This window comes from Bos javanicus, chromosome 4 (genome assembly GCF_032452875.1).
Source record: "Bos javanicus breed banteng chromosome 4, ARS-OSU_banteng_1.0, whole genome shotgun sequence".
Classification (NCBI taxonomy): Eukaryota; Metazoa; Chordata; class Mammalia; order Artiodactyla; family Bovidae; genus Bos; species Bos javanicus.
In genome coordinates this window covers 93,683,116-93,710,595 of record NC_083871.1, presented here as the reverse complement: position 1 = coordinate 93,710,595, position 27,480 = coordinate 93,683,116, and the positions used below count along the sequence as shown (strand labels likewise).

Genomic DNA, 27,480 nt, shown 5'->3' with positions numbered 1-27,480 from the left:
CAAATTTATGATTACCAAAGGGGAAACGCAGGGAAGGATAAATTAGGAGTTTGGGATTATATATAAAATCCACTATTAAATATAAACAACAAGGACCTACTGTGTAGCACAGAGAACTATATTCAATATCTTACAATAATCTATAATGGAAAATAATCTGAAAAATATATATGTAACTGAATCATTTTGCTGTACACCTGAAACTAACACAACATTGTAAATCAACTATTCTTCAATTAAAAAAAAAAATAGAAATTAGCTCTACTACTGTTGAGAAGAGCAGTGATGGCAAGAATGAGCACGGTGGGCAAGCACAAGGGGATATGGGGAGGCCAGAGGGAGCACAGCATGGGCAATCTGGATAGGAGGAAAAACCAAAAGTCAGACCTAAGAGCAGAAAGAGTCTGGACTGCAGAGTCAGGAAGGCCCTGGGCCCAGTGTGTTACTTACTAGCTATGAGGTCTGTGGGCAAGTCATTTTACTTCTCTGAAGTTTGTTGCTACAGAAAAATAGTTCCTCTGCCTCTTCCGAATTAAAGGAGAGGCAGCAGAGTGCAGGAACTTCCCTGATGGCTCAGACGGTAAAGAATCCGCTTGCAATATGAGAGATCTGGGTTCAGTCCCTGGGTTGGGAAGATCCCCTGGAGGAAGGCATGGCAACCCACTCCAGTCTTCTTGCCTGGAGAATCCCATGGACAGAGGAGTCTGGCTTGGTAGTCCATGGGGTTGCGAAGAGTCAGACACGATTGCATGACTAAGCACAAGCACAACACTCAGAGTGCAGAGGCCAAGAACCTGGTGACTCTGGAGCCAGACGGCTCTGATGGAACGCCAGCATTATCACTTTCTCTCAGGCAAACTTTTGAACTTTTCTTGTACCTGAGTGTCTTGGGGGTGTTAACAGTGCCTCTGAGGTCTGTTGTGAGATTCAACAGGTTAATAGATACGAAGTGCTTAGAGCTAGCATGCATTTAATAAGAATTAGCTCTTACTGTTATCATCATTATCCTTATACACATGTAAAGTACATAGTAGATAATCAGTGTTAGTTCCCTTTCCTCTTCCTTTGGAATTTGGCTCTGGGCAAATTGCTTGTGTCCCCATCACTTGAGCAACACCCATAAACAGGCACACTTAATACTGCACAATACCCTCTGAGTCATCTGTGGGTAACACCCCCTTTCCTCCACCCACTCTTCCTTTCCACAGGATCCTGAGTCCAGTTCCCAGTTTTCTACTGACATCTTTCTGGAGGAAGTGGGACTAGCAGGCTTCCCTCAGAGAAGCCTGAATTTCTCTGACAGCCCAAGGGGAGGAAGCTGTGGATGCGAATGCACCTGGTCCCACAGATATCCCTTGTAGAGGCAAGAGGTTCCCAGAGGGGGCCTGGGATTGCCATGAGGATCCATGCCCACATATACTCCCCAGCAGGGGACACTTGCTTTCTGCAAGTGTCATCACTGCAGGGACAAGCTGCACGTCCTTGCTCATTCATCTCATGATCAATGCGCAGTGAGGCAGCTGTGGCCAGAGCCTTTGTCCATATATAGAACCAACTGGCCAGGAAGGACAGCCAGCACATTAAGCTGACATCGGCCTGACATCTGTCAGTGGTGACCTCATTAGAACTGAGCTCTTGGCCTTGCAGAATAGTTTGCAGAGGAAGTGAAGGACAAAACGAGATTACGACCAGGTAAGTGGGTCAAGACGGGGCCTCTGGAAAGAAGCACATCAATAGATTATACAAAAACCTTTTATTTACTGTTTATATTTTGTTTCCTTATCCCTACCCTCTGATCTGGAACCCAGCCAGCTGCTAAAGCTCCCTGCTGTCTGGTTCTTGACGCTGGGGCCTTGGATGGGGGTAATGAGAGGTGGGAACCTCTTCACCCACCGACTATGGAAGTTGAAGGAAGCATTCCTGCCTGGCTGAAGTGTCAGCAGCTTCCTAAGGGTAGTTCCTCAGTCAGAGGATCCATCCCCTGAGAGATAGCATGCATCTCTCTGAGGCCCAGAGGCTTCCCATCACTCGCAGCTTCTCCACCATGCCAGGCTCTATGGCTGAACCAACCTCTCACCTGGAGATGGAGCCCAGCAGCAAAGGGGTAGAGCGTGGGGGCAGGGTGGAAAATGCTGCCAACTCTGGGTCCTAATCAACAAACAGGAAACAGGAAGAGGCTGGCCTGGTTGAACCGAAAGGGGAAAGGGGAAAGGAGGGTGCCACAACACCCAGGGTGGGTTACTGGCCTACGGTGGAGCCAGCTGGACACTTTTAAGAGAGGTTATAGCCCCTATGGGAGTAAGTACTCCCAGCCCCACAACCAACCAGAAAGGGGAGAAAGGAGCTCTGTCCTCAGGTGGACAAAGGGATAATGACCCAATGAACACTTTTGGTCTGAGAGTGCCAGGGAAGGGCACCCATTGGCACAAACAAGGGCAGCCAGCCCTCATCTGCCAGACAGGGGCTGGCCACCACAGCCCATGCAAGTATGCATGCAAGCCCACGAAGCCTTGCTCGCACCTTTACCGCCACACTAGGAGCTCTGCTACCCATGACCCCGCTAGAGACTGACGCTGCCAGCCAGGTGGGGCAGAATCAAGGACCCTAACCTCCAGGGCCCTGCCCCGGTGAGGCCTAGCTGTGGAGATGTCAGGGCTCCTTCCTGCAGTCCTGGTGCCATGAGCCGTCCACACTGAACTCTCCCGGGAAGGAACTGGGCCCTCAGGTGCTCGCGAAGATGAGATCCTGGACAGAAGCACTCTCAGGGAGGAAGAAAAGCCTCGGAACGGTATTTGTTCCTCCTTCTTGTTGCAGGTCCTACTCTCCAGGCTCAGAAGTCGGAGTCTGCATCCATGAGTTCCGCCTCCATCAGGTTGGTGCGGGAGTGAATGGGCCCCAGTCCCTGCCGGCGGCCCTGCGCCCAGGCCACAGGGGCTGGGGCGCTGGGCTCTGGGCAGAAGGGGTTGGAGACCAGAGTCCAGGCTCCAGGTCGGCAGGACTCCCCAGGTCCCCAGGCGCCCGCGGCCACCAGGCACTTCTGTCGGGGCAGCTGTGGCAGCCGAGGGACCGCACTAGGGGCGGAGGCAGGGCCCAGGGCGGGGAGGTGAAGCTCCGGGGGTGGCACCAGTGGGCACACCTCCTTCTTCCTCTTCCTCCGCTTCTTCTTCCGGCCCAGGCGCTTCTCCAGCTCCGGGGAGATCTCTGCCTCAACCAGCCACAGGTTGGCTTTTTCCTCTGGGGGCACTGACGGTGGGAGAGAGAACGGGAGCCTGGGACTCTAAGCTCTGTGCGCGTGGCACCTTCTCTCCCCGGGCCCCTTCTCTTGGAGCCGGGAACCCATGCTATAGTTCTCCAAGGCCTTCCCCTCCCTCTCCCCTGCCGGCAGCTCCTGTCACTCCACTCCAGGACTTTATTCCAGCCTCAACATCCCCCACCTTCCTACAGGAGTGGAAATCCATACCTGGCGTTGCCACCGGGGTGACAGACACATCCTGGGGCAGTATGGCACCTCTCCGGGCCACCATCTTGGTGACGTGCTGGGCCCAAGCAGAGGACACGTCGGCTGAGGGCTCATTGAGGTCAAAGGCCAAGCCCGCTGTGGAGATGGAAGGAAAGGGCAAGGTGCCATGACTGCCCAGGCCCTCACCGTGACTGCTCCTTCTATATTTGGTACCATTCACCTTCCCCCAGCCCTTGGCTCCCACTCAACTTAGCACACAAAGCCCACCCTGGTGGGCACAGCCAGATCTCTACCCATCCCCAGTTTGAAGGGCATGGGGGCCTGAGGAGACGCCAGAAACCCAGTGCCCGAAACCTGACGTCCTGTAGCCCAGGGAGAACAGGGGAAGAAGACGGTTGAAGGTGAGGGAGATGAGTCCTTTAGAACCAAATCACCAGCAAGCAGACCCAGGGGCAGAAACAGAGGGGAGAGTAGCCTGGGATGGAGTGGTGGGGGGATGGGGGTGGGGGGTTGGAGAAAAAGGAGTATGTAGACAGAAGAAGGAGCGCCATTCCTCACAGCCTTGCAAACAGACCATGAAGCCACACCAGCCTGGAAGGGAACTGGGAATGGGCTCCAGAGGAAAACAGAGTAGCAGCTCACCCACAGGCCCGTCGTGGGAGACGGTGTGCATGCTGAAGGAGAGCTCCTGGCCTGGGTTCTGCAGTAGCTCCCGCCGCTTGGAGAAGGCCTTGGCGATCATCTTGCTCTTCTTGATCCGTTTGGGTTCATCATCACTCTGCCCTGTCAACCTGAGGGCAAAAAGATGGGGCAGGGGGCATGGAGGAGCAACCGCTTCCCCTCAAATCTTGCAAAAGACCAGTAAATCCATTCCCTCCAGGAAAGGAGCCTCCAGAGCTCTTAAGAGTAGAGGCCTTCTCTGCCAAAAAGGGAGGCGAGAATGCAGGGCTCCTGTGCCCAGCTCTCGAATCACTCCTCTGAATCACTCCTCTCTCAGAAGACGCGAAGGCACAGTCTTTGGCCCATCTTCGCAAGGACACAAGGTGTCACCAGGGGGCAGTGGTGAGCCACAGGAAAGGCCGCTTTTGGCCGCTCGGCCCCTCAGAAATCACACCTGCTCAAGGCTGCGCTGGGACTTGTGAGACCTGACCGAGCCTACAGGATGCTGAGACTGAGAGAACGAGGCAGCCAGGTCAGGACGGGCTGCTGCTGACCCCACCTGCACCAGGTGCGCCTCCAGATGAGCAGTGTGGCCTTGGTCCAGACCCAGGTGCTCATGGAAATGCCAGTTCCAAACATGGCAAATAGGTTGATCTTCTCCACCAGGAGGCTGGGGCGATTCTTGATCTCACAGTCAGGGATGGGCTTCTTGGTGGGCAGCCCGATGGTCACATTGGCCTGGCATCTGTGGCAAGGGGTAGTAGACGGGTGAAGCTTTCTGAGTCTCCCTGGTGGTTGCCCAGACAATCAATCCCAACACTAGAAAGAGTGAAGCCCACATCAATGATTTGCAATCCTAGGTGATCATTAGAGTCACCTGGGAGCTTTTAATGACTCTTGATGTTTGGGCCACACCCCATTCAATGAAATCAAATTTCTGGGGGAGGGACCCAGGCACACACTGGAAGCTGGAGCCTTTAAGGAAGAGTCTGAAGCACTTAGGATTTTTAAAATGTATTTATTTATTTATTTGACTTCGAAGGGTCTTAGTTGCAGCATGTGGGAGTCAGCATGTTGCAGTCAGTTCCCTGACTAAGGATCAAACCCAGGCCCCTTCATTGGGAGCATAGGGTCTTAGCCACTGGACCACCATGGAAGTCCCAATGAGCATTTTAACTCCTATTCCTCGTATCAGTATGGACTGCACTTTTTGAAGTAGCCGAGGTGCCTTACCCTCGCAGATTTATCATCATGTGACACAAAAAAAGCACAGGCAAACCCAGAAAGCATTAATGGGTTGTTAACCTGTTGTAGAGCGATAACTATTGCTGTGCAGGGATTTGCAATATGCTCTGTAAAGAGTCCATGAGAAATAGAAATCAAGATCTGTGGCCAACACAAGAGGTGGGGAGAAGCCAAAACATACAATGGCTTAACAGTTACAAACGCACCAGCCAGGCAGCCTTGGGGATGAGAGGGAAGGGCGGAGCTGGGCAGGGACCCCAGGGCTGTTGGCCATGTCTGCAAATTACGGAGCAACTAACAGTGTGAGCACCCAAAGCAAGACAGGCAGTTTCTCTCGCCCTCTGAGGTTGGAACCTAACAGACCCCTGCTGGATCGCAGAGAGGGGTCTCCAGTGCCCACCACTGCAGGCCCCCAGTCCCCTACTCACAACACATAGTCCCGGAAGCTGCGCTCCCACTCAGCCTGGTTGAAGAAGTCATAGAAGTGGCAGCTGAAGGTGATGAGCACAAAGCCAAAGGCCAGGAAGCCAAAAATGCCTGTGGAGGGTCAGGGGTGGGGCAGGGCGTCACCCATCCCAGGTGTGGGAGCGGTGGTAGGGAGGAGGTGTTCGCCCCACACGGGCCTGAAAAACTCTGGGGTGACTTTGTGCTGGGCTCGGTTTAAGAACTGTTTTCTCTACAAACTTATGGTTACCGAGGTGGGGGAAGTGGGGCACGGATAAATCAGGAGTTTGGGATTAGCAGAGAGAAACTACTCTATATAAAATAGATAAACAAGGTCCTATTATATACCATAGGGAACTATATTCAATATCCTGTCATAAACCATAATGAAAAGAATATGAAAAATTATCTATCTGTAGATATATATATCTGAGTCACTGTTCTATACACTAGAAATTAACATTGTGATTTAAGTACACGTCAATAAAACATACCGAAGAATTGTTTTCTCCAAAATAAGATAAGAAATTAGAGGCACTTAAGGGTTCTAAATGGGCCTCAAGTGTTGACATGAACTTGAATTCTTCCAACTGAGAAGGAAGGTACCTTCCCTTTTGAGCTGCTACTACCAGCATCACCGCCAACACACACACACACACACACACACAGAGCCTAGTCTTGCCCCCTGGCTGCTAACTGCTAACTTCAGCCTCCAATACCCTTCCCCAGTGGGCGTGATGATGGACAGACCCACTCACCCAGACGCAGCATGGTCTCGTTGATCTTGCTGGCTGCCTTTTCGCTCAGCAGCCCAGGGTGGTTGCTCTTGATGGAGAACAGGGTCATGACTCCTGAACATAAGGGAAATGGCAGACATTAGTGGGGGCCAGACCACTCTTCTGGGAGGCATGGGTGTGTGGCATCCCAGGAGGGTCATATGGTCCTGGAATCCCAGGTCTGATGACTCTTGTGCTGATTTAAAGCTGGAGGAACTGGAGACACTGGAGTGCAGCTGGTGGCAGACATGCTACAGACAGGAAAGACTGGAGCAGGGCAGGCAGACAGTGGAGACCAAAGACGCCTCACTCCTGGTCCAGCCTCCCTAAGAAAGGCAGTGGGTCAAAGTTATTATGATGAAAAAGGCCAAAGAAGAGACCCCAGGACACTGCTGTCCAAGAGAAATATAATGTGAGCCACACTCATAATGTCAAATTTTCCAGAGATGGCTGGATGGCATCATCAACTCAATGGACACGAGTCTGGGAAAACTCTGGGAGACAGTGAAGGACAAGGAAGCCTGGCATGCTGCAGTCCATGGGGCCACAAAGAGTCAGACATGACTGCGCAGCTGAATAACAACTCATAATCTCAAATTTTTTAGAAGCCACCTTCAAAAAGTAAAAGGACACAAATGAAATTAACTTCAATACACCTTAAAAACAATAAATCATTGTCTACGACATTATTATTTCAACGTGTAATCCATATAACAAGCTGTTAATGAGACTGTTTACTTCTGTGTGTGCTTGAGTCTTTGAAGTGCAGTTTGTATTTTATGCTATGAGACGTCTCAACCTGGACTAGTTTCAACACACGTGGCTGGTGGCTACCGCACAGGAACACACAGATACAAAACACATCAGAGGCCCAGCCACTGCCAAGGAGACGGAAACAAGGTGGGCTGAACAGGAGCTGGGGGAGGAAACTGAAGTTTACAGAGAACGCTCAACAAAAATGAGCTCAGACACGGAGGCTCATTGTGGAGGCGGCAGATTGAGACAGGGAAATGAGGAAACAGAGAATCTGTGTGTGTTGTGAAAACTCTGCGTGTGTGTGCACCATGGGCAGAAAGGAGCTGAGAAACCAAGTTCCAGAGACTGAGCGTGTATATGAATTCAGGGCACACACACGATGGAAGGCCCCCAGCTGGCCCACATGGATGAGATAGGTCACTCAAGGTGTTTATCACACAAGGGCATCTGGTCAGAGCTGAGCAGGGGTAGGGACCCAGCCCAAGCTCCACTCAGCAAGCCGTTAGCCTTCAAACAAGGCTGGATTGAGGGCAGCATTTTTCTAGCCAAACAAAGGTGCTGCCCCACCCTAAGTGTCGTGGTGCTGTGTCTGTCTGTGGTGCTGTGTCTGTCTGTGGTGCTGTGTCTGTCTGTGGTGCTGTGTCTGTCCTTCCCCTTTACCCCAAGGCCCCAGTGAGCCAGCTGAGGTCCTGCCTCAAAAGCAGCAGGGCTGGCAGCTCCTGGCTCCTGCTTACACAGAGTAGGTGCTCAGCCCAGTCCTCACTCACCTCGGATGAGGAAGTAACCTCCCACAATGAGCACCAGGCCAATGGGGGCCAGCACGAAGCCAGCGCGGTATCGGTAGTTCTTATAGCCCACAAAACAGATGCCGCTCACAGAGTCCCCGTCCACCTGCAGGAGGAAGGGGTAGGGGGACAGAGGGGGTCACTTTCTCCCGCACCCACGTTCGCCCCACACAGGTCCCCACCCTGTACCAGTCACTAGACCTGGGCCACGGCGAGGATTGCCACAGTGAGGACAAAGGGGAGTGACCACGTGAGCAGGTGGAAGTAAGAAGTCTTGCCGGAGAGAGGCTGGTAGGTGGTCCCCAGGGCTTTGAAGGAGGTGTGCCAGGCGTAGGTGAGGACCACAAACCAGACAACGCCGGCCATCAGGGCGTAGTACACGATGACAAAGATGATGACGCAGGACAGGGTCTCATTGGAGCTGTGCAGACAAGTGGGGTGTCACTTGGGGTGCTCATTCTGTATTCCATCTACCAAGTCTCCCCCCCTCTGGCCCTGTGGTCCCCAGACTCCTGGCTTCTAAGGTCTGAAGGTTCTTCTAGGAGTCAGGGCTTGGAGACCGGGCTTGGGTCAGAAGTGAAGAGGATACAGAAGATGTGAACGGTCCAGGCTCTAGTGCTGAAGACCTTGGGTGCAACAAGGCAGAGCTGAATCCCACGCTGAAGTCTCCATTTCCAGTCCAACCTGCCCCTTTTGTGGAAAATGGGCATCAGCCTCTTCCCCTCGCCCTCGCCTCTGGGAACCCAGGACACCTACGTGGGCTCCCCAAGCCTCATGGTGCCATCAGCACGGCAGACGATCTCCCGGCGGGCCCCATCCATGAACTGGGCCAGCCAGCCAATGCTGCCCACGAAGAAACATGCATTGACATAGAAGAGAATGACGGCAGGGTAGCGATTGGAGTTCCGCCAGTCAGCCACAAATGTGGCCTAGAAGAGAGAAGAGGGGCCCGTTCCACGGGGTTAGGGCTGTTCTGCCACTCTTATTGGAACTCCCCACCCCTCTAATCACCACCCTTCCCTGAAGACCCCTGTCAAGTTCTCCTCCCCCCGATTCCCAGAGCCCAGCCTCCCACGGACAACTGGCTCCCTTCCTACTTTACAGGCAGCCTGAGGGTCCCGGGCCCCCGCCTCTCCCTCTGCCCTCCACCCGGGGCCTGCCCTCCGCTGACCAGGGTGAAGAGTGTGCAGAGGCCCGTGACAGCCCCGAAGGCCGCGATGTAGCTGTGCATGTCCTGGTGTTCGGCCTCGGTGAAGAGCGGGTTCTGACACTGGATCCCACAGCCCTCCACATCCTCATACCAGCTCTTGGGGTTGTCGGTCCGAACCAAGGGAGCCTCGCATTGGCCGGAACTGTTGAACTTGATGTTCTGCACCTCATTCTGGCAAGGAGAGAAGGGGAGAAGACAATACAACAGAAAGCAGCAGGCTCGAGGTGACCTTTGGTTTAATAAGAGGTGTGGGTTAGCACGGCAGAGAGGCTGAAAGCGCAGGTGCTGTAGACAACCTTCCAGCATCTGAATCCCAGCCTTGCCGCTCAGGGACCACATAGCCTAGGGCAAGTTACGTGACCTCCCTGTTAGCTCCGTTTCCTGATCTACAGGACAGCAGTACTTACTTCATGGTGTGATCTAAGGGTTAAATGAATAAATGTAAGATGTTTAAAATGTATTTGGACAGTAATAAATAATGATTATTATTATTAATGTGCTCTCCCTCACCCCAGAACTAGATCCCATCCCTGTCTTGGTGTCTCTCGCGTTTTACACGTGCAAGCCCAAGCCCTGACTCCCTAAACAGACAATAAACTTTCTGAGAATAGGTTTGTCACTCATGACTCCTGTAACTCCCCAGTGAGTAACAGAGTGGGTGCTCAAAAATGTTTCATAGCTAGATAAGATAATCCCTGATGGACTGGCCCAGTTTTGGTTTGGGTCTGTGGCTCGCTGAGCCCATGACTTGGGATCTTTCAGCACAGTAGGCTCTGAGCTTCCCTGCCCCTGCTGGGCCCTGTCCCCATGCCCAGCTCAGCCCTGGCCCTGCAGAGGACTCACCGGGCAGCCCTCGGGGAAGTGGTCGGGGGTGCAGCGCAGGAAGTCGGGCCAGCCCCGCTCCCTCTCCACGATGGCACAGGGGCCGCGGGTGGCCTGGCAGAGGGTGCGGCTGGGCAGCTCCACCCGGTCGTTCTCACACTTAGGCATGTACACAGCACACAGTAGGGGCTGGATCACTGCCCAGCAGCGGGGGGCGTTCCGGAGGCCTGCGGGTGTAGCCACAGTGTGGATACATTGCAGTGAAGACCCCTCCTCACTCTGACCCACAGACCCAGCTGCATCCCTGTTCCCTGGGCCTAAGGCATCTCTCTTGGCCATGCTGCAGGCCATGATTGCTCAGCACCGTCAGGCACAGCATTTCTCAGCCGAGCATTTGGGCAGGACTATTCTTTGTGCAGAACTGTCCCATGTACTGCAGGACATTTGGCATCCCTAGACCGTGCCCACTAAATGCCAACAGAAACCCTAAGACTTGTGACAACCAAAAAAATGCTCCCCACCCCTCCCACTCCAGGGTTGGGACTGGAAGAGGCTTGAAGAGGACTTCTGGGACATTGGTAGTATTCTATTTCTTGATCTGGTACCAGTTACATGGGTATATTTACCTTGTGAAAATCAATCTGTGCCCTTTTCTCCATGTATTAATATATTGCAGTTCAATTAAAGTTTTTAAAAAGCCCCCATTTCAAAATGACCCACTAAAGGAATGTTGGCACCTGTGGCTGAGAACCCAAAATCAATTTATCTTTTACTTTTTCAGGGGCATTCTTAAACCTTCTACAGTCCATGCGGAAGGAGGGCTGTCGGACCCACCCCCACAGGGCCCGTGCACCAGATCCAGGAGGTGTTTTCCCTTGCCCAGACCCCTGGACCCTTGTTCCTCTTACCAAGCTGAGGTGGGACAGAGAACAGGTAGGAGTTTAGGAAGAGGTAGTCAGGGGAGCCAGGTACTCCAAAGCCGGAAGAGGAAACAGGAAATCAGATGGAGAGAAACAGAGGAGGCTGTATCCAGTGCAGGGGGAGGAAAGGTCTTGTCAGCAAGACGCACGCAGGTGGAGGTCTCCCAGCACCCCCGCCCCAGCCCAGGCCTCTACCCTGCTCCCCCGTGGCTAAGCTCACTTCAGCATTCCATCCCTCTACTCCTCCTGAATCATCCCTCCTGCAGGAACACCTATTTCCCAAACAAGACGTTGTATTAGGAGAAGCTTCTGAGGAAGTGAGAGCCAACATGGGGAACTGCCCAGGCTGGAGCTGGTGGGGCAGGTAACTTCTCTTTTGGGGAGGGAGGGATAAGGAGCATGGACCTCGAAATTTGGCCTGCCTGAGTCCAAATTGTGGCTCTACCATTTCCTGGCTGTGTGATCTTGGACAAATTACTTAATCTTGAGCCTTAATTTCCTCATCTGTGAAATGGGGATAAAAGATTTAGTGGAACTGTGGTGCAGAGTGAGATAATGTACCAAATGTACATAGCCCAGTACCTGTCATATACTAAGCACTCAAGAGATATTAGCTGTTACTGTTACTTATCTGAGGCCTCTGACCACTCATAGCTCTCACTACCAAAGCCTATTCTAAGGATGCAAAGCAAATTCCTATTGCTTAATAGGCAGTGTTCTTGGGGGACTTCCCTGGTGGTTCAGCGGCTAAGACTCTGCCCAGGTTTGATCCCTGATCGGGGACTAGATCCCACATGCTGCAACTAAAAGGTGCAGCATGCTGCAACTAAAGATCCACATGCAGCAACTAAGACCCAATGCAGCAAAATTATATATATATATATAAAGTTTTTTTTAAGTGACAGACTTTATTTTCTTGGGCTCCAAAATCACTGCAGATGACTGCAGTGATGAAAGTGACTGCAGCCATGAAATTAAGATGCTTGCTCCTTGGAAGCCTGGCGTGCTGCAATCCATGGGGCTATAGCTGCTGCTGCTGCTAAGTCACTTCAGTCGTGTCCGACTCTGTGCGACCCCATAGACGGCAGCCCACCAGGCTCCCCCGTCCCTGGGACTCTCCAGGCAAGAACACTGGAGTGGGTTGCCATTTCCCTCTCCAAAGCATGAAAGTGAAAAGTGAAAGGGAAGTCGCTCAGTCGTGTCCGACTCTTAGCGACCCCATGGACTACAGTCCACCAGGCTCCTCCATCCATGGGATTCTCCAGGCAAGAGCACTGGAGTGGGGTGCCATAGAGTCGGATACAATTAAGCAACTGAACTGAACTGATATTTTAAAAGAAGACATGTCCCCAACAACAGTTCTCAGACATGACTCAAATCAGAATCACCTGGGGGACCTTTATCCCTCTAGATGGAGAACCCAGTCTCCAAAATTCTGACTGCCTGGGTATGGGTGGAGGATACAGCAGTGGTTGCTAGGGGATGGAGTAGGAGATGACTTTGCCTACCAAGGGACAGCACGAGGGAACATTTGGGGGTGATGGGGCTGTTCTCCATCTCGAATGCAGTGGCTGCATCCAGGCTATGCCTTTGTCTAAACTCACAGAACTGTGACAACAAAGAAAGTGAATTTTACTGGATGTTTATTAAACAATACATTTTAAATAGGGAGGAGCTCCCTAGAGTAAAATGTATTATAGAGGAGAAACAGATAGACGTTGAATAAAGATACTGTGGAATATGGGCTGGTCTTAGTGACTTGTTCCACCAATAAAATGTGGTGGCAGTGATGTTCTCAGACTCTCAAGCCTAGATCATAATAAGAAGCCATTCGGTTTTTGCCTGGGTCTCTTGGAACCCTTGTTCTTGGAGCCCAGTTGCCATGTAATCAGATTAACTATCCCAAGGCTGTCCTGCTGAAGAGGCCTGGTGGAGAGACTGTATAGACAGACCCTGGGGCCAAAAGAAGAAAGGGAAAGTTCAGTTCAGTTCAGTTCAGTTCAGTGGCTCAGTCGTGTCCGACTCTTTGTGACCCCACGGACTGCAGCACACCAGGCTTCCCTGTCCATCACCAACTCCTGGAGCCTACTCAGACTCACATCTATCTCGTCAGTGATGCCATCCAACCATCTCATCCTCTGTTGTCCCCTTCTCCTTGAAAGAGAAAGAGATGCTGCATTTTTCAAGTTCCTAACTTTTCCAGATATCCCAGTGAAGGCCACAGACATCTGGGAACAGAAACAACCCATCCCTGCTGAGTGCTGCCCAGATTGTAGACTCATGAGCAAAAGGAATGGTTCTTGTTTTAAGCCACCAGGTTTTGGAATGCTTTGTAATATAACAATGAATAACTATTAATAGAACACATGCACACACACATACATATCCTTTATTTTTCTGGATTTTGTGATATTTGTGGTAATTATCAGCTTTGAATATATGTATGTGTGTATGTATATATATGTGTGTGTGTGTGTATATATATATATATAATTTGTTTACATATTTGGCTGCACCGGGATCTTAGTTGCAGCATGTGGGATCTAGTTTCCTGACCAGGGGTTGGACTGAGGCCCCCTGCATTGGGAGCTCAAAGTCTTAGCCACTGGATCACCAGGGAGGTCCCAATTATCAGCTTTTTAAAGTGTGCAACTTTTCTTTTTTTTTTTCATTTTAAATATTGTTTTGTACTTTAAAAATAAAATCCTCAAGGAAAAGATAGATTATTAAATCTTGAAAGACAATTGAGGGAACTTCCCTGGCAGTCCACTGGTTAAGACCCCAAACTTCAATGCAGCGGACTCGTATTTGATCCCCTGGTCAGGGAACTAAGATCCTCCATGCAGTGCAGTGCAGCCAGAAAAAAAGAGAAAAAGAAAAAACAAACCAACTGCATAGCACAGGGCACTCTATTCAATACATTGTAATGATCTACAGGGAATAGAATCTGAAAAAGAGTGGATATATGTATATGTATAATGATTCACCTTGCTATACAGCAGAAACTAACACAGCATTGTAAATTAATTTTAAATAATAAAACAATAAAATGTAATAAAACTAATTTTAAATATAAAATAAAAATTAATTTTAAAAGTAAAAACTCACTGAAGAAAGCTAAAAAATTAAATTGCTTAAAAAAAAAGAAAGACAACTGATGAGGCAGCTCGGGGAAAAAATAAGTTGGATCCTTACCCCATTTCTTCCATAAAAAATAAATTCCAAATGAATCAAAATAACTACATTATTTTTAAAAAATTAGACTACTAGAAGAAAAAGTGGAAAATGGTTTTTGAAAATCCTAGAGTGGAAAAGGCCTTTTGAAGTATGACACAAAACTAGAAATTTTGAAATAAAAGATTTGAAGAAAAGACTTCAGAAAAATAGACAGTGGCTGCCCAGGTGGTGCTGGTGGTAAAGAGTGAAGCTGCCTGCCAGTGCAGAAAAATAGATAAATTCAGCAGGGTAAAAACAAGATCATGAGAAAAGCAACACACTGAGAAAATATATTTCCAATAAAAATCACAGGTAAAGAAAGAATTACTTTCCTTATGTGCATAAAGCTCTTCTAAATCAATAAGAAATTAATAATCCTATAGAAAAATGGGCAAAAGATAAACAAGAGATCACACACAGAAAATACAAATGGCCTTTAAAAACATAAAGAGATGTTCAGTCTCACTCAATAAATGTGAAATAGAACTATAATGACATATTTTTTTAATCTTTAGAAGGATAAAGGTCAAAACATTTGAAAATGCTACATTGGCAAGAGCGTAGGGCAAACTGGCAGTTTTGTACATTTTTAGTAGGAATAAAATTTATTAAATACTTATGGAGACTATCTGGTACCAGCTGTCAAATATACTCACAATTCCACTTTATATGTTCACAAAAATCATATATAAGATTATTTATTGTAATATTGTTTGTAATAGCAAAAGAGTAGAGACATCCTTAATATATATCCATCATAGGAGACCTACTAAATAAAATGTCACACATCAATATAATAGAACACTATCGAGGCTTGAACCATTTGTGATGAACTGAAACAACCTCCACTAGGTCCTGTTAAACGGGTGCAGTTGAGTAGAGGACACTCAACTGAGCCTGCAGAACCACTACTGGTTATGGGAGGGAAAATAAGAACACACATACATCTGTACACGTTAGATTCTACAAAAAGACACACAAATTAGTGTTGGCGGTTGCCTGTGGGAGGGAAAATGGGGAGCAGGCAGCAGAAATGGAAGGGTTTAACTTTGGTTACTTTTCAATTTTGTACTACCTATTTTATTAAAGTAATTTAGCTTAAAAAATAAATATGCAAATTACTGGGATGGGGGAAGCTTCCCAGAGAACAGAAGGAAATGCAACTGGAAACAAGAAGAAGGGACATCGATTTTATCTATTTTTTTTTCTTTTTTTCTGGCTGTGAGACTTAACCACTGGACTGCCAGGGAATTCCCTTGTTTTATTTCCTTAATAAAATATGAAATAAAAAGAAAAAATATGAACATAGGTGTTATAATAGTTTCTTCACTTTTTCTATATTTATGTACTTTAAAAATAATATTTGACACAATTTTACCTCAGATATGCAGATGACACCACCCTTATGGCAGAAAGTGAAGAGGAACTCAAAAGCCTCTTGATGAAAGTGAAAAGAGGAGAGGGAAAAAGTTGGCTTAAAGCTCAACATTCAGAAAACTAAGATCATGCCATCTGGTCCCATCACTTCATGGGAAATAGATGGGGAAACAGTGGAAACAGTGTCAGACTTTATTTTTGGGGGCTCCAAAATCACTGCAGATGGTGACTGCAGCCATGAAATTAAAAGATGCTTATTTCTTGGAAGGAAAGTTATGACCAACATAGATAGCATATTGAAAAGCAGAGACATTATTCTGCCAACAAAGATCCATCTAGTCAAGGCTATGGTTTTTCCAGTGGTCATGTATGGATGTGAGAGTTGGACTGTGAAGAAAGCTGAGCACCGAAGAATTGATGCTTTTGAACTGTGGTGTTGGAGAAGACTCTTGAGAGTCCCTTGGACTGCAAGGAGATCCAACCAGTCCATTCTGAAGGAGATCAGCCCTGGGATTTCTTTGGAAGGAATGATGCTAAAGCTGAAACTCCAGTACTTTGGCCACCTCATGCAAAGAATTGACTCATTGGAAAAGACTCTGATGCTGGGAGGGATTGGGGGCAGGAGGAGAAGGGGACGACAGAGGATGAGATGGCTGGATGGCATCACCGACTCGATGGACGTGAGTCTGAGTGAACTCCGGGAGTTGGTGATGGACAGGGAGGCCTGGCGTGCTGCGTCGCAGAGTCGGACACAACTGAGTAACTGAACTGAACTGAACCAAACTGAAACTTTAAAAAAGAATTTGGGTGATTCTGATGATCAGTCGAGTTGAAAACCATTGTGCTAAGGATGGTTCAGCATTAGAAAATTTCATCAATGCAATTTACCACGTTGACAGAAAAAAATCATATCATCATCTCAACAGAGGAAGTGGTTGATAAAGTTCAACATCCATCCATGATAAAAATAATAATCGGCAAATTAGGAATATAAGAAAATTTCCTTAATCTGATTAAATATAACTACAAGATTTCTATACCAAATATCACATTTAATGGTGAAAGGTATAAAAGCTTTCTCTTTAGAATGAAGAAAAAGTCAAGAATGAAGACAGCTGCTACTATTATCACTTCTATTTAACCATGTACTGGAGGTCTTAAGTAGTGCAGTAAGGCAATAAAGAATATAGGACATATAGCTTGAAAAAGGAGAAACAAAACTCATTATTCACAAATGAGATAACTTTGTATGTATATAAATTTAGTTAGTTTACTGTATTTAAAATTAATTGTATCTCTATGCAACAAACAAAATGAAATGTAAAAGCACAATTTATAACAGCATTAAAATGTCAAGTACCTAGGAATAAATCTAAAATGGTATTTAGAACTTTGTGCAGAAAACTGCAAGAAATACTGAGAAAATTAAAGATCTACATAGAATACTTAATGAAATGATTAGAAGACACAATATTATAAAGATGTCATCAAATTAATCTATATACTCAATGTAATTCCAGTCAAAACCACCAACAAATACTTTTACATGAAAATACAAAGGGTTAAGAATAGACCACACTGTCTATTAAATAGTGCCATCCTCTAAAGCAGAGGTTCTTAGCCTGCAGGTCACAAAGAGAATTTAGGGGTCCATGAACCTAGATGGGAAAAAATTATATCCAACTGAAATTTAGTCTTTCCCAATTATGAATATGAGCATCAAACCACAGAAATGATAGCAGTACCTGTGGCTCTGTCACAAATGGAAATTAGATACTTTTGTTGGAAACACCTCAAAATATTTTTACTGCTCATCACTACCTTGACATTACAGTGCTTATTAAACCCACACTAAATCTTATCTAGTGTACTAATAAAGAAGCACACATACATTAGATTGCAAACTTGTTTAACACTTGATAACTATATTTCAATATAATTCATTTCTTTTGTAATCCTATATGCTTTTCAATCCTATGGGTTCTACTTTATGAAATAAAAATATTATACTGAGAAGGGGCCCATAGGTTTTGAAACATATATATTGCTGCTGCTACTGCTAAGTCGCTTCAGTCGTGTCCGACTCTGTGCGACCCCAAAGATGGCAGCCCACCAGACTTCCCCGCCCCTGGGATTCTCCAGGCAAGAACACTGGAGTGGGTTGCCATTTCCTTCTCCAAACATATACACTACCATACGTAAAACAGATAGCTAGTGGGAAGTTGCTATACAACACAGGGAGTTCAGCCCGGTGCTCCGTGACAACGTATGGGGTGGGATGGGGGCTGGGGTGGAAGGGAGGTTCAAGAAGGAAGGAATATATGTATACTTATGGCTGATTCATGTTGTTGTATAGCAGAAACCAACGCAACATTGTAAAGCAATTATCCTCCAATTAAAAATAAAATTTAAAAAAAGGACCATGCTCTAAAGATATGATAATTAAAGGGAATTCCTTGGTGGTCCAGTGGTTAAGACTCCAAGTTCCCAAATCAGGGGACATGGGTTTGATCTATGGTTGGGGAACTGAGATCCTGCATGCCCAGAGGCATGGTTTTAAAAAAAAAGGTATTATAATTAAGATGGTATGATAAGAGATAGACAAATAGACGTATGGAATGGAATAAAGATCCCAGAAACAAAAACATATTTGAACACTTGATTTATGGCAGACCAGTATAGAAAAGAATTTTTTTTTAAATAAATGATGTTGAGACAATATATATGAAACTGGAGTTCTAAAATAATCAATTCCAGGTGAATTATGTACCTAAAATGAAAGGAAAGAAGGTAACAGAATGAATTCTTGACTTTGTGGTATGAAAGGACTTAAAAGTAAGACACAATAAGCACTAATCATAAAAAGTTTGATAAATGACTACCTTAAAGTTCAGAACTTAAGACACTGAGAGAATGAAAAGGCAAGCTGCAGAATAGAAAGTATTTTCAATACTTACAACCAATAAAGGACTCATATATAGCGTATATAAAGAACTACACATCTTACAAATGTGACAGATAGTCTGACAGAAAAATGGGCCAAAGATCTGAGCAGAGGTTTCACAAAAGAAGAAATCTAAATGGCCAGTGAAGGAACATCTGAAATGGCGCTTAACCTCACTAGCAATCAGGGAAATACAAATTAAAAGCACAAATACATACAACCATGCAGCCACTAGACTAGACTGGCAAGAAAAAATTTTCTTTCAAACTTTAAATTTTTTATTTTGTCCTGGGGTGTAGCCAAGTAACAATGTAGTAGTTTCAGGTGAGCAGAAAGGGACTCAGCCACACATACACATGTATCCATTCTCCTCCAAGCCTCCCTCCCATCCAGCTTGGCACATAACACTGAGCAGAGTTCCATGTGCTATACAGTAGGTCCTCGTGGGTCATCCACTTTGAGAACAGCAGTGTGTACATGACCTTCCCAAACTCCCTAACTATCCCTTCTCCTCAGCAACCATAAGTGTGTTTTCTAAATCTGTGTCTCTTTCTGTTTTGTAAGTTCATTTGTAAAATTTCTTTTTAGATTCCACGTATAAGGGATGCCATACAATGTTTCTCCTCTGTCTGACTTAGTTCACTCAGTGTGACACTCTCTAGGTCCATCCATGTTACTAAAAATGACATTATTTCATTCTTTTTTGTGTGTGATAATTGCTTATTTAAATTAAAAAAAAAATTTGCAGCGTTGTGTTGGTTTCTGCCATACAACAATGCAAATCAGCCATAATTATACTACATCCCCTTCCTCTCGAGCCTCCCTCTCCTCTCTGACCCCAACCCTCCAGGCCATCACAGAGCACCTGACTGGGCTCCCTATGCTCCACAGCAGTTTACCGCCAGCTTACAGCTGATAGGGTATATACGGTGACACTATTTCTCCATTCATCCCGCTCTCTCCCTCTCTCATTGTGTCCACAAGTCCATTCTTTACACCTGCATCTCCCTTCCTTCCCTGAAAATAGGTTCCTCAATATCAATTTTCTTTTAACGGCTAAATAATATTTCATCGTATATAAGTACCATATCTTCTTCATCCATTCCTCTGTTGATCGACATTTAGGTTGCTTCCACATCTTGGCTATTGTAAACAGTGCAGCAATGAACACTGGAGTGCATGTATCCTTTCGGATCATGTTTTTCTCCAGATATATGCCCAGGAGTGGGATTGCAGGGTCACATGGTAGCTCTATTTTTAGTTTTTTAAGGGACCACCATACTGTTCTCCAGAGTGGCTATACCAATTTACATTTACACCAACGGTGTAGAAGGGTTACCTTCTCCTCATCCAGCATTTGTTTGCGGATTTTTTGATGATAGCCATTCTGACCAGTATGAAGTAATATCTCACTGTAGTTTTGATTTGCATTTTTCTAATAACTAACAATGTTGAACATCTTTTCATGAGACATCTATATGCCCTCTTCAGAGAAATGTCTACTCAGATCTTCTAGATTGGCAAAAATTTAAAACACCGACAGTACCAAGTGTCAGAAATAACATGGAACCACGGTGACTCTTCTACAGGAATAGTGAATGTAGAAGTTGGTACAATCATTTTGAAAAACTGGCATTATCTAGCAAAGCTGATATGCATGCCCTCTTACCTAGCAATTCCATTTCTCTCAGTATGTACCTAGAGAAATTTGACCTAGGGGCACCAGGATATATAGAAAAGAATATTCATAGCAATGTTATTCATAGTAGCCAAAAACAGAGATAACTTAAATGTTTAAGAACAACCAAAAGGGGACTTTCCTGGTGATCCAGTGGTTAAGAATCTACCTGCCAATGAGGGGACATGGACTTGATCCCTGGTCTGAGAGGACCCCACATGCCAAGGAGCAACTAAGCCTGTGCACCACAATTACTGAGCCCACGTGATACAAGTACTGAAGCTCGCACGCCCTAGAGCACATGTAATGCAACAAGAGAAGCCTGTGCATCTCAACGAAGAGTAGCTCCTGCTCACTGCAACTAGAGAAAGCCTTCGAGCAGTAACAAAGACCCAGCACAGCCAAAAACAAAAACAAACAAACAAAAAAGAACAATAAAATAGATAAATTATGGTATATTGTACAATGGAGTACTATTCAGCAATGAAAAATAAGCTGCAACAACATGGATGAATTTTACAAAATAACATAGAGCAAAAGAAATAAGACATAAAAGAATACACACAGCTCAGTTCCATCTGTTTAGAGGTAAAAAACATGCAAAACTGATACACCGTTCAGGGATTCCAAAACTAGATGGTAAAACTATGGAGGAAAGAGGGAATGATCATCAAAAACATCCGGGTAGTGGTTACTTCTAGAAGAGGAGGGAAGGAGATGTGATTGGAAAAGACAGAGGGAGCTCCCGGGTGGCCCACCATCACTTGACTCAGGTGTCATTTTATATTTATTTATTATTTAGTACCTCTGTGTCATATGCACCTTCTGTATACAGGCTACATTTCACAATTCAAAAGGTAAAAATCTGAAGCAAAAATGAAAACTTGAGCCCATGGGTGTTTCTCTGTATTTTTATACTTTCCCAAAATATATATTTTAAAAATGATTCTGATCATCAGCCAGGTTTGGGAACAGCTCTAAGGAAATTCTTTCTGGTCTGCCTTTGCAAATAACAGACCTCCTCTCAATCTCTCAGCTAGATGTCTGAGTAGCAAATGAGAAATTCCTCCCAGCTTCTCCAGCTCTTCCCTACCAGCTGCCCCCAGCTGGGACCCAGGGCTGCACACCCCTGTGCACACACAGAGCACAGCAGTGGTCAAAGAGGCTACGTGCTGGTTCTCAGGGACCTATTTCCCCTGCCAGCCACAGGTCTCTCTTCTTTCTTACCCCACTTACCAAACCAACCAGGTCTGGCCAAATGTGAGCCATAGCCTGGATAAGTATGTTTGTCTGGTCAGCTTGGAAAGCCTGCGAGGAGACATTTCAAACTATCCTGGGGTAAGATGCTGAGTGCCTGAAGAAGCCCAAGTCTAGAGAGTTGAAAGATATAGGAGAGACAGACCTGAGTTCTATATAAACTTACAAATTGGCCCAACCTGAGATATTCCTCACTTCCAAAGGCTCAGCAGTCTAGGCTGAGGAAGCTCATAGTGGCTACCTCTCTTCAGCAACTCCTATTCTAGGTTTGGCTGAGCATCAAAGAATTGATGCTTTTGAACTGTGGTGTTAGAGAAGACTCTTCAGAATCCCTGGGACTTCAAGGAGCTCAAACCAGTCAATCCAAAAGGAAATCAGTCCTGAATATTCATTGGAAGGACTGATAATGAAGCTGAAGCTGAAGCTCCAATACTTTGGCCACCTGATGCGAAGAGCCGACACATTTGAAAAGATCCTGATGGTGGGAAAGATTGAGGGCAGAAGGAGAAGTGGGTGACAGAGGATGAGATGATTGGATAGCATCACCAACTTAATGGACATGATTCTGAACAAACTCTGGGAGATGGTGAAGGACAATTGCATGCTGCAATTCATGGGGTCGCAAAGAATCAGACACAACTGAGCGGCAAAACAATTCTAGGTTTGCTGGGACTCTCCACACAGATGTCTTCCCTGGTGACTCAACTGGTAAAGAAGCCGCGGCTACCCACTCCAGTATTCTGGCCTGGAGAATTCCATGGACTTTATAGTACATGGGGTGGTAAAGAGTCAGACACGATTGAGCGACTTTCACTTTCCACACAGATGTCCAATAAGCCCCTCTAATTCACATGACCAAAACGAACTCGTACTTTCTTCCTAAACCTCCTCCTCCTCTAGCATTCTCCAGCTTAGTGAGAAGGAATGATACCACCTTCCATCTAAGCCTGAAACCTGGGTTCTCCTGCTCACTCATCAGCAAGTCCCATTGGTTCTACTTCTGAAATCCCAGGATCTGTCCATTTCTTCCAGGCTGTCACCCCAGTACTGACCACCATCATCTCTACTTCAACCATCCCTTCAACAAGCAAACCAGCTTCAGGCTTCCCTTCCTCCCATGGCTTCTTCACACAGTACTCAAGGAGATCGGTCTGAAATGCAAATATGATTCCATCTCTCTTCATTAAAAGACTTCAGTGCCCCCTTCTTATTTTCCGGCAAACATCCAAACTTTCCAATATGGGATATGAATCCCTTTATTTTCTAATTCTCTAGGTCTTATCTCTCAGAATCCTATCCCTCACATGCTTTGATTCAGTTCTACTGAAATTCTTATACTTCCTTAAAAGTATCAAGCCCTCTTGCCTCTACACCTTTGTACATCTATATCCTCTTCCTATCCCTTCCCACCCAAATCATCCTTGGCCCCAGAAACTCCTACTTATTTCTCAGGTTGTGGGTTAAATGTCAGTTCCTCCAGGGGTCTCTCATTGTTCCCCAAAGTCCTCTGTGTTCCTTCATCATCCTACCAGGTCACAATACCTCGTAGAGGTGTTGCTAAAGCCTGGTTTAATTGTCTGTCTTCCCTTGACGGCAGGGATCCTGTCTGTATTCTCCATCTTTATCTGCCCCAGAAACTGATCCAGGATGACTTGTAGCCAGCATCCAAACATCTAACTGAATGAATGAGTAGAAAGCTATGTACTCAGAACTCAGATTAAAAAAAAAAAAGGAAAGAACAAGTCTCTACTTTCAAGTTTACAGACACCCTAAATTATTTCTACCTACAAAAACACCTCCAAGAGCCAGATGACACTGACTACATCTTAAGCCAAATCAAGTCTACTAGCTCAGGACAGGACAAATCACTAGCCAGAACTATTAGCTGAAGGCTTGTCTGTGATTCTCACTTTTGGCTCTGGTTCACTCTACCCACTTACTGACCCAGCCCATACCTATACCTGCTTCTGGCTCTACTTCACATGAAACATCTAGCAGAAAGACTAGACATAGAAAAGGAACATCCAGAAAGCATATGGGAATGGGACTGAGCTGAGGGATGAAGGATGAGGGCAGAGAACTCAGTTAAATAAGGACCAGGGCTCAGTGCCGGAACCCCTGTAGGACTGTGTCCCACCAGAGTCACAGCTAGTGAGGTTCAAACCTATGCAGCCAGCAGATGGTTCTAACTCCTAAACTTTTCTGCCAAAACCACTTCTGCCCAGCAACTGCTTTCAGGAGCTTGGGCTGGAGAGAGGTTCATATCCTTCCACCTTGATTTGATGATAACTACAGAAGGGCAGCATCACACATGCATTTAAGTTGGGGGAATTCAACCATAAGCCCCTGTTAAATAAATAAGAAGAGATGGGAGGAACATATCCTTTCATAGTGTGAGCAGCTCAGAACTGGGTGAGATTCTAGTTTGGAGACATTTAGATTTTCCATACAATTGGCTCCTAAACTCAAAGGTGGAGAAGGAAAGGGCAACCCACTCCAGTACTCTTGCCTGGAGAATTCCATGGACCGAGGAGACTGGCAGGCTATAGTCCATGGGGTTGCAAAGAGTCGGACACGACTGAAGCAACTTAGCAAACTCAAAGAAATCTTGTTGATACCTTTCTTTTGTGTGTGTGTTTTTTTTAAATTTTATCACTTCTGCATTTATGTAATTTTAAAAACTAAAATTATATTTTCTATGTATGCCCCTTCTTACATACTGTGCATTACTATATGTTGCACACGCATACAAACATATTACCATCAAAGAGGATATGAACACAAAGTCACAGAGACCTGACATTGTGGCCATTTGTGATTGTTTTCAAAGTTACTGTTGATTACACATGGTTTCTGCCTACATGTTGACTTTCGAATCCAATACCCACAAAGGATGTGGCTCCACTATGGGTACCATCCTCCAAGTTCTTCCTCTGACATCTGTACCAAGCGAGGAATGACATGGCTTTGTTCAACATCCAGCAAAGACTCAGAACTCCAGCGGTCAATGTGACAATGACAGGCAGCCTACAAACACTTCTCTATCAAGATGCTGGGGCAGAATGGACATGTGGGACATCCAAGACCTATCAAAAGAAGGAGGTTCCCATGTCTGCTCCTGGCTTTTGATTTTAGTTCCTGTTTCTTCAAGGACAATTTTGGAACCACACTAGCTACAAGCAAGGGGTGGCGAGGCAAGTTCCCTTCCCTTATCTTTAAGTCCCCAGCCCGGAAGAGTGACAAGCGGGGAGCTAATCCACTCCACACTGCTAAAGAAGGACCTTCTTGGGTTTAGTCTGCAGTTTTTCAAATCAAGTCATAATCCCAGCTTGAGGTGAGGCTTCTGGGACTTCAGGCCACCATGTAAGTATCCAAGGGCCTGGACACTCCAGACTTAAGTGTCCTTCCTCAACGCAGACCAGTCTGAGAACCCAAACTTCCCAAGAACACACAAATGATGGTTAGAAGAGTCTCATTCCTTCACAATTTCGGACAGGGAACGGAGTCCCCATTTTTCAGATGAGGAAACCGAAATCTCCTGTCAAAAGCAGGACAAGATCACAATCCTCTGGACTTCTGGCTCCCAAAACAAGGTTTCTGGAGCTTTCTGATTACCTTTTAATTAGTCATTACCAGGGGTTTCTTACCTTTCACAAATTTCACTCAATTTTTTCTGCCCATCTTCCCTCAATGCCTAAATCTTCTACCCCCATCTTTCCCTTTTCCCTCTCCAATTCGATTTCCTGGTCTCTGCTCCAAGGTCTAAACACCTTGCATTCCCGAGGACCCTGCTTCCAGAGTGGTACCTACGTGGAGCATCTCTTCTTAAATAAAAAAAAAAAAGGAGAAGTCCTTTCTTGTGGCTCAGAGCCCCCACCCTCTCGCTCCGGGGGCCTTCATTCCCCCCCATCCTTTGCTTCCTACCCTGCTCAGGCCCTTTGTGACCCACTCCCTCAACTTCCTCGTCCTCCCTCTTCATCAGCCCAGGGTCTCAAGCCTGCCTCCCAAGTTTCAGACTCTGTTCCTCCAACTCTCCCGGGTGTTGCTCCCACCTCTCACAAGCTCAGGCCCAAGCCTATTCTTTTGGAGAGTCCCCGCAACCCACCGCCACGGCCCCCGACCCGGGCTCCGGCTCCCGCGCGCTTACCCGACCAGAGCACGAGCTTGCCGTGCGCCTCCTCCTGGGAGTCTGAGTCCCCGGCCAGCAGCGTGGAGGTGGCCCCGTAGGGCAGCGCCGAGCCGAGGCACACGTTGTAGCGCAGCGGCTCGCAGGGGGCGGCCCGGCCGCAGTGGCTCAGCAGCGGCGGAGGGCCGGTTACGGCTGCGCTCCTTCTCGCGCTCCCGCCCGCGCTCCAGGGCCCCGGCCGGGTCGCGTTCCCGCTCAAGGCCGCCCCCCGGCCCGGGCCCCCTAGCAGCAGCAGCAGCCCCAGGAGCAGGAGCTCCGGCCCCCGTGCGAGGCGGGCAGCGGCCATGGCCAAACCCGCCAACTCAGCAGAAGCCCCGGCGCCCCCGCCCGCTCTCCGGAGCCCACCCCCCCGGCCACACGCGCCACCCTGGGGACCGCAGACGCAGCTCAGGCGTCCTGTGCGCCCCGAGAGTCCGGTGCCGGGTCCCCCCGGACGCCCCGCGCGCCTCGGGCCCTCGGCACCCAACTTCGCAAACTTTGGAACCCGGGGCCCATGTTGGGCGGCGGAGGCCCGGGCCGGGATGCACAACTCTCTACCCCTTCCTAGCAATCCAAGTTATCTTCACCCCCGGGAGCCCCCTGGGCCCCCAATCTCCAGCCCCATTCCTTCTCCCACCATTAAAACCACCTCCTGGCCCCGCGATGGAGGCCAGGCGCGGGCCGGGGGTGCGGGACTGGGTCCCCGGCTCCGCCCCCGCGCCAGCCCGCCTCCCAGACGCCCCCTTCGCGTTACCGCGCCTCAGCCCCCCGACTTCTCCCCGCCAACTACCCGGCTCCTTTGTTGCTCTAGCTCGCTTGGCTCTCTGGAATGCACGGGCCTCGCCGAGCCAAGCCCGCCCGCCCCCCCACCACACGGCTGGGGGAGGGACTGGCCGAGGGAGGGAAGAGGAGGGGAGGGATGCGAGAAAGGAGGAGCTGGAGCTTCAGTGTCCCGGGAGCCTGGAGAGGCCCAGGCCAGGGGGCTCCGGTGACCTCGCCGCTGCCTCGGGGCACAAGATGGGTGGAAATCGGAAATCGTGGCCAGTAATTGCCACAGACTCAGCGGGCATCTTGACTGGCCTGAGGATCGTTCAACTTGGCCGTCTGCAGAGAGTGGACTCTTCTGGTTTATGTGGGAGAGACAAGGGATGCCTGAAGTCAGCTGAACCTTCTACTGCATCTAGAAGATCCCGCCCTGCTCCCCAGTCTGCCAGTCTTTTCTGCTTTTGGTTAGATCTTTCAGCTTGTTCCAGAGCTCCATGGAGAAGACCACCATTTGTCCAAGTCCTTCCAGCTAGGGACCTGTGCGAGAGATGACCTCAGAGTCACTCCAGGCAGCCTCCGCTGCCTTCAGAGAGCATTCAGAGAGCATGTGTCTGGAAACCAAAAGTGTGGGCATCAAGTTTTATTGCTACAAATGTGTGAAACTCTGAACTGTGGTTGCCAATGGCTGGCCCTGGTGTGTCTTTGGTTATGGCTGAAGGAGGCCAGTCCCTCTCTGATGGCCCTTTGCTGCTCATAGGCTACTCATAGGCTGGCCCAGGAAGTTTAAGCTGCTCTCCTTCCCTACTCTGCCATTCTTCACATTTTCTCACTCTTTTTCTTGTCAGTCATGGAATTTGATTTCACCCTGTAGTGGTTTCCACCTCTAAATAACCAGTGGTCCAGCCAGGGGAGTGGACTTGCAGTGAGCAATTCTTCCTGTTGCTCATGGGGCAGCACACTAAGGTGGCTTTTCCTTTCTCACCAGGACCCCTACCCCTTC

General features: G+C 47.5%; 1 protein-coding gene across 1 annotated transcript; it reads right to left on the bottom strand.

Moving 5' to 3' along the window:
• Nucleotides 1-1,738: 1,738 nt before the first annotated feature.
• Nucleotides 1,739-26,075, bottom strand: SMO (smoothened, frizzled class receptor). The gene is made up of 12 exons (XM_061414671.1): nt 25,698-26,075; nt 10,180-10,385; nt 9,298-9,507; nt 8,883-9,055; nt 8,328-8,547; nt 8,109-8,232; nt 6,568-6,660; nt 5,794-5,902; nt 4,680-4,865; nt 4,103-4,251; nt 3,461-3,595; nt 1,739-3,243 (listed from the first exon to the last, which is right to left on the bottom strand). Exons 1-12 carry the CDS (start codon nt 26,020-26,022, stop codon nt 2,831-2,833), a joined length of 2,343 nt encoding a protein of 780 aa, XP_061270655.1. The 5' UTR covers nt 26,023-26,075; the 3' UTR covers nt 1,739-2,830.
• Between the last annotated feature and the right edge of the window lie 1,405 nt (nt 26,076-27,480).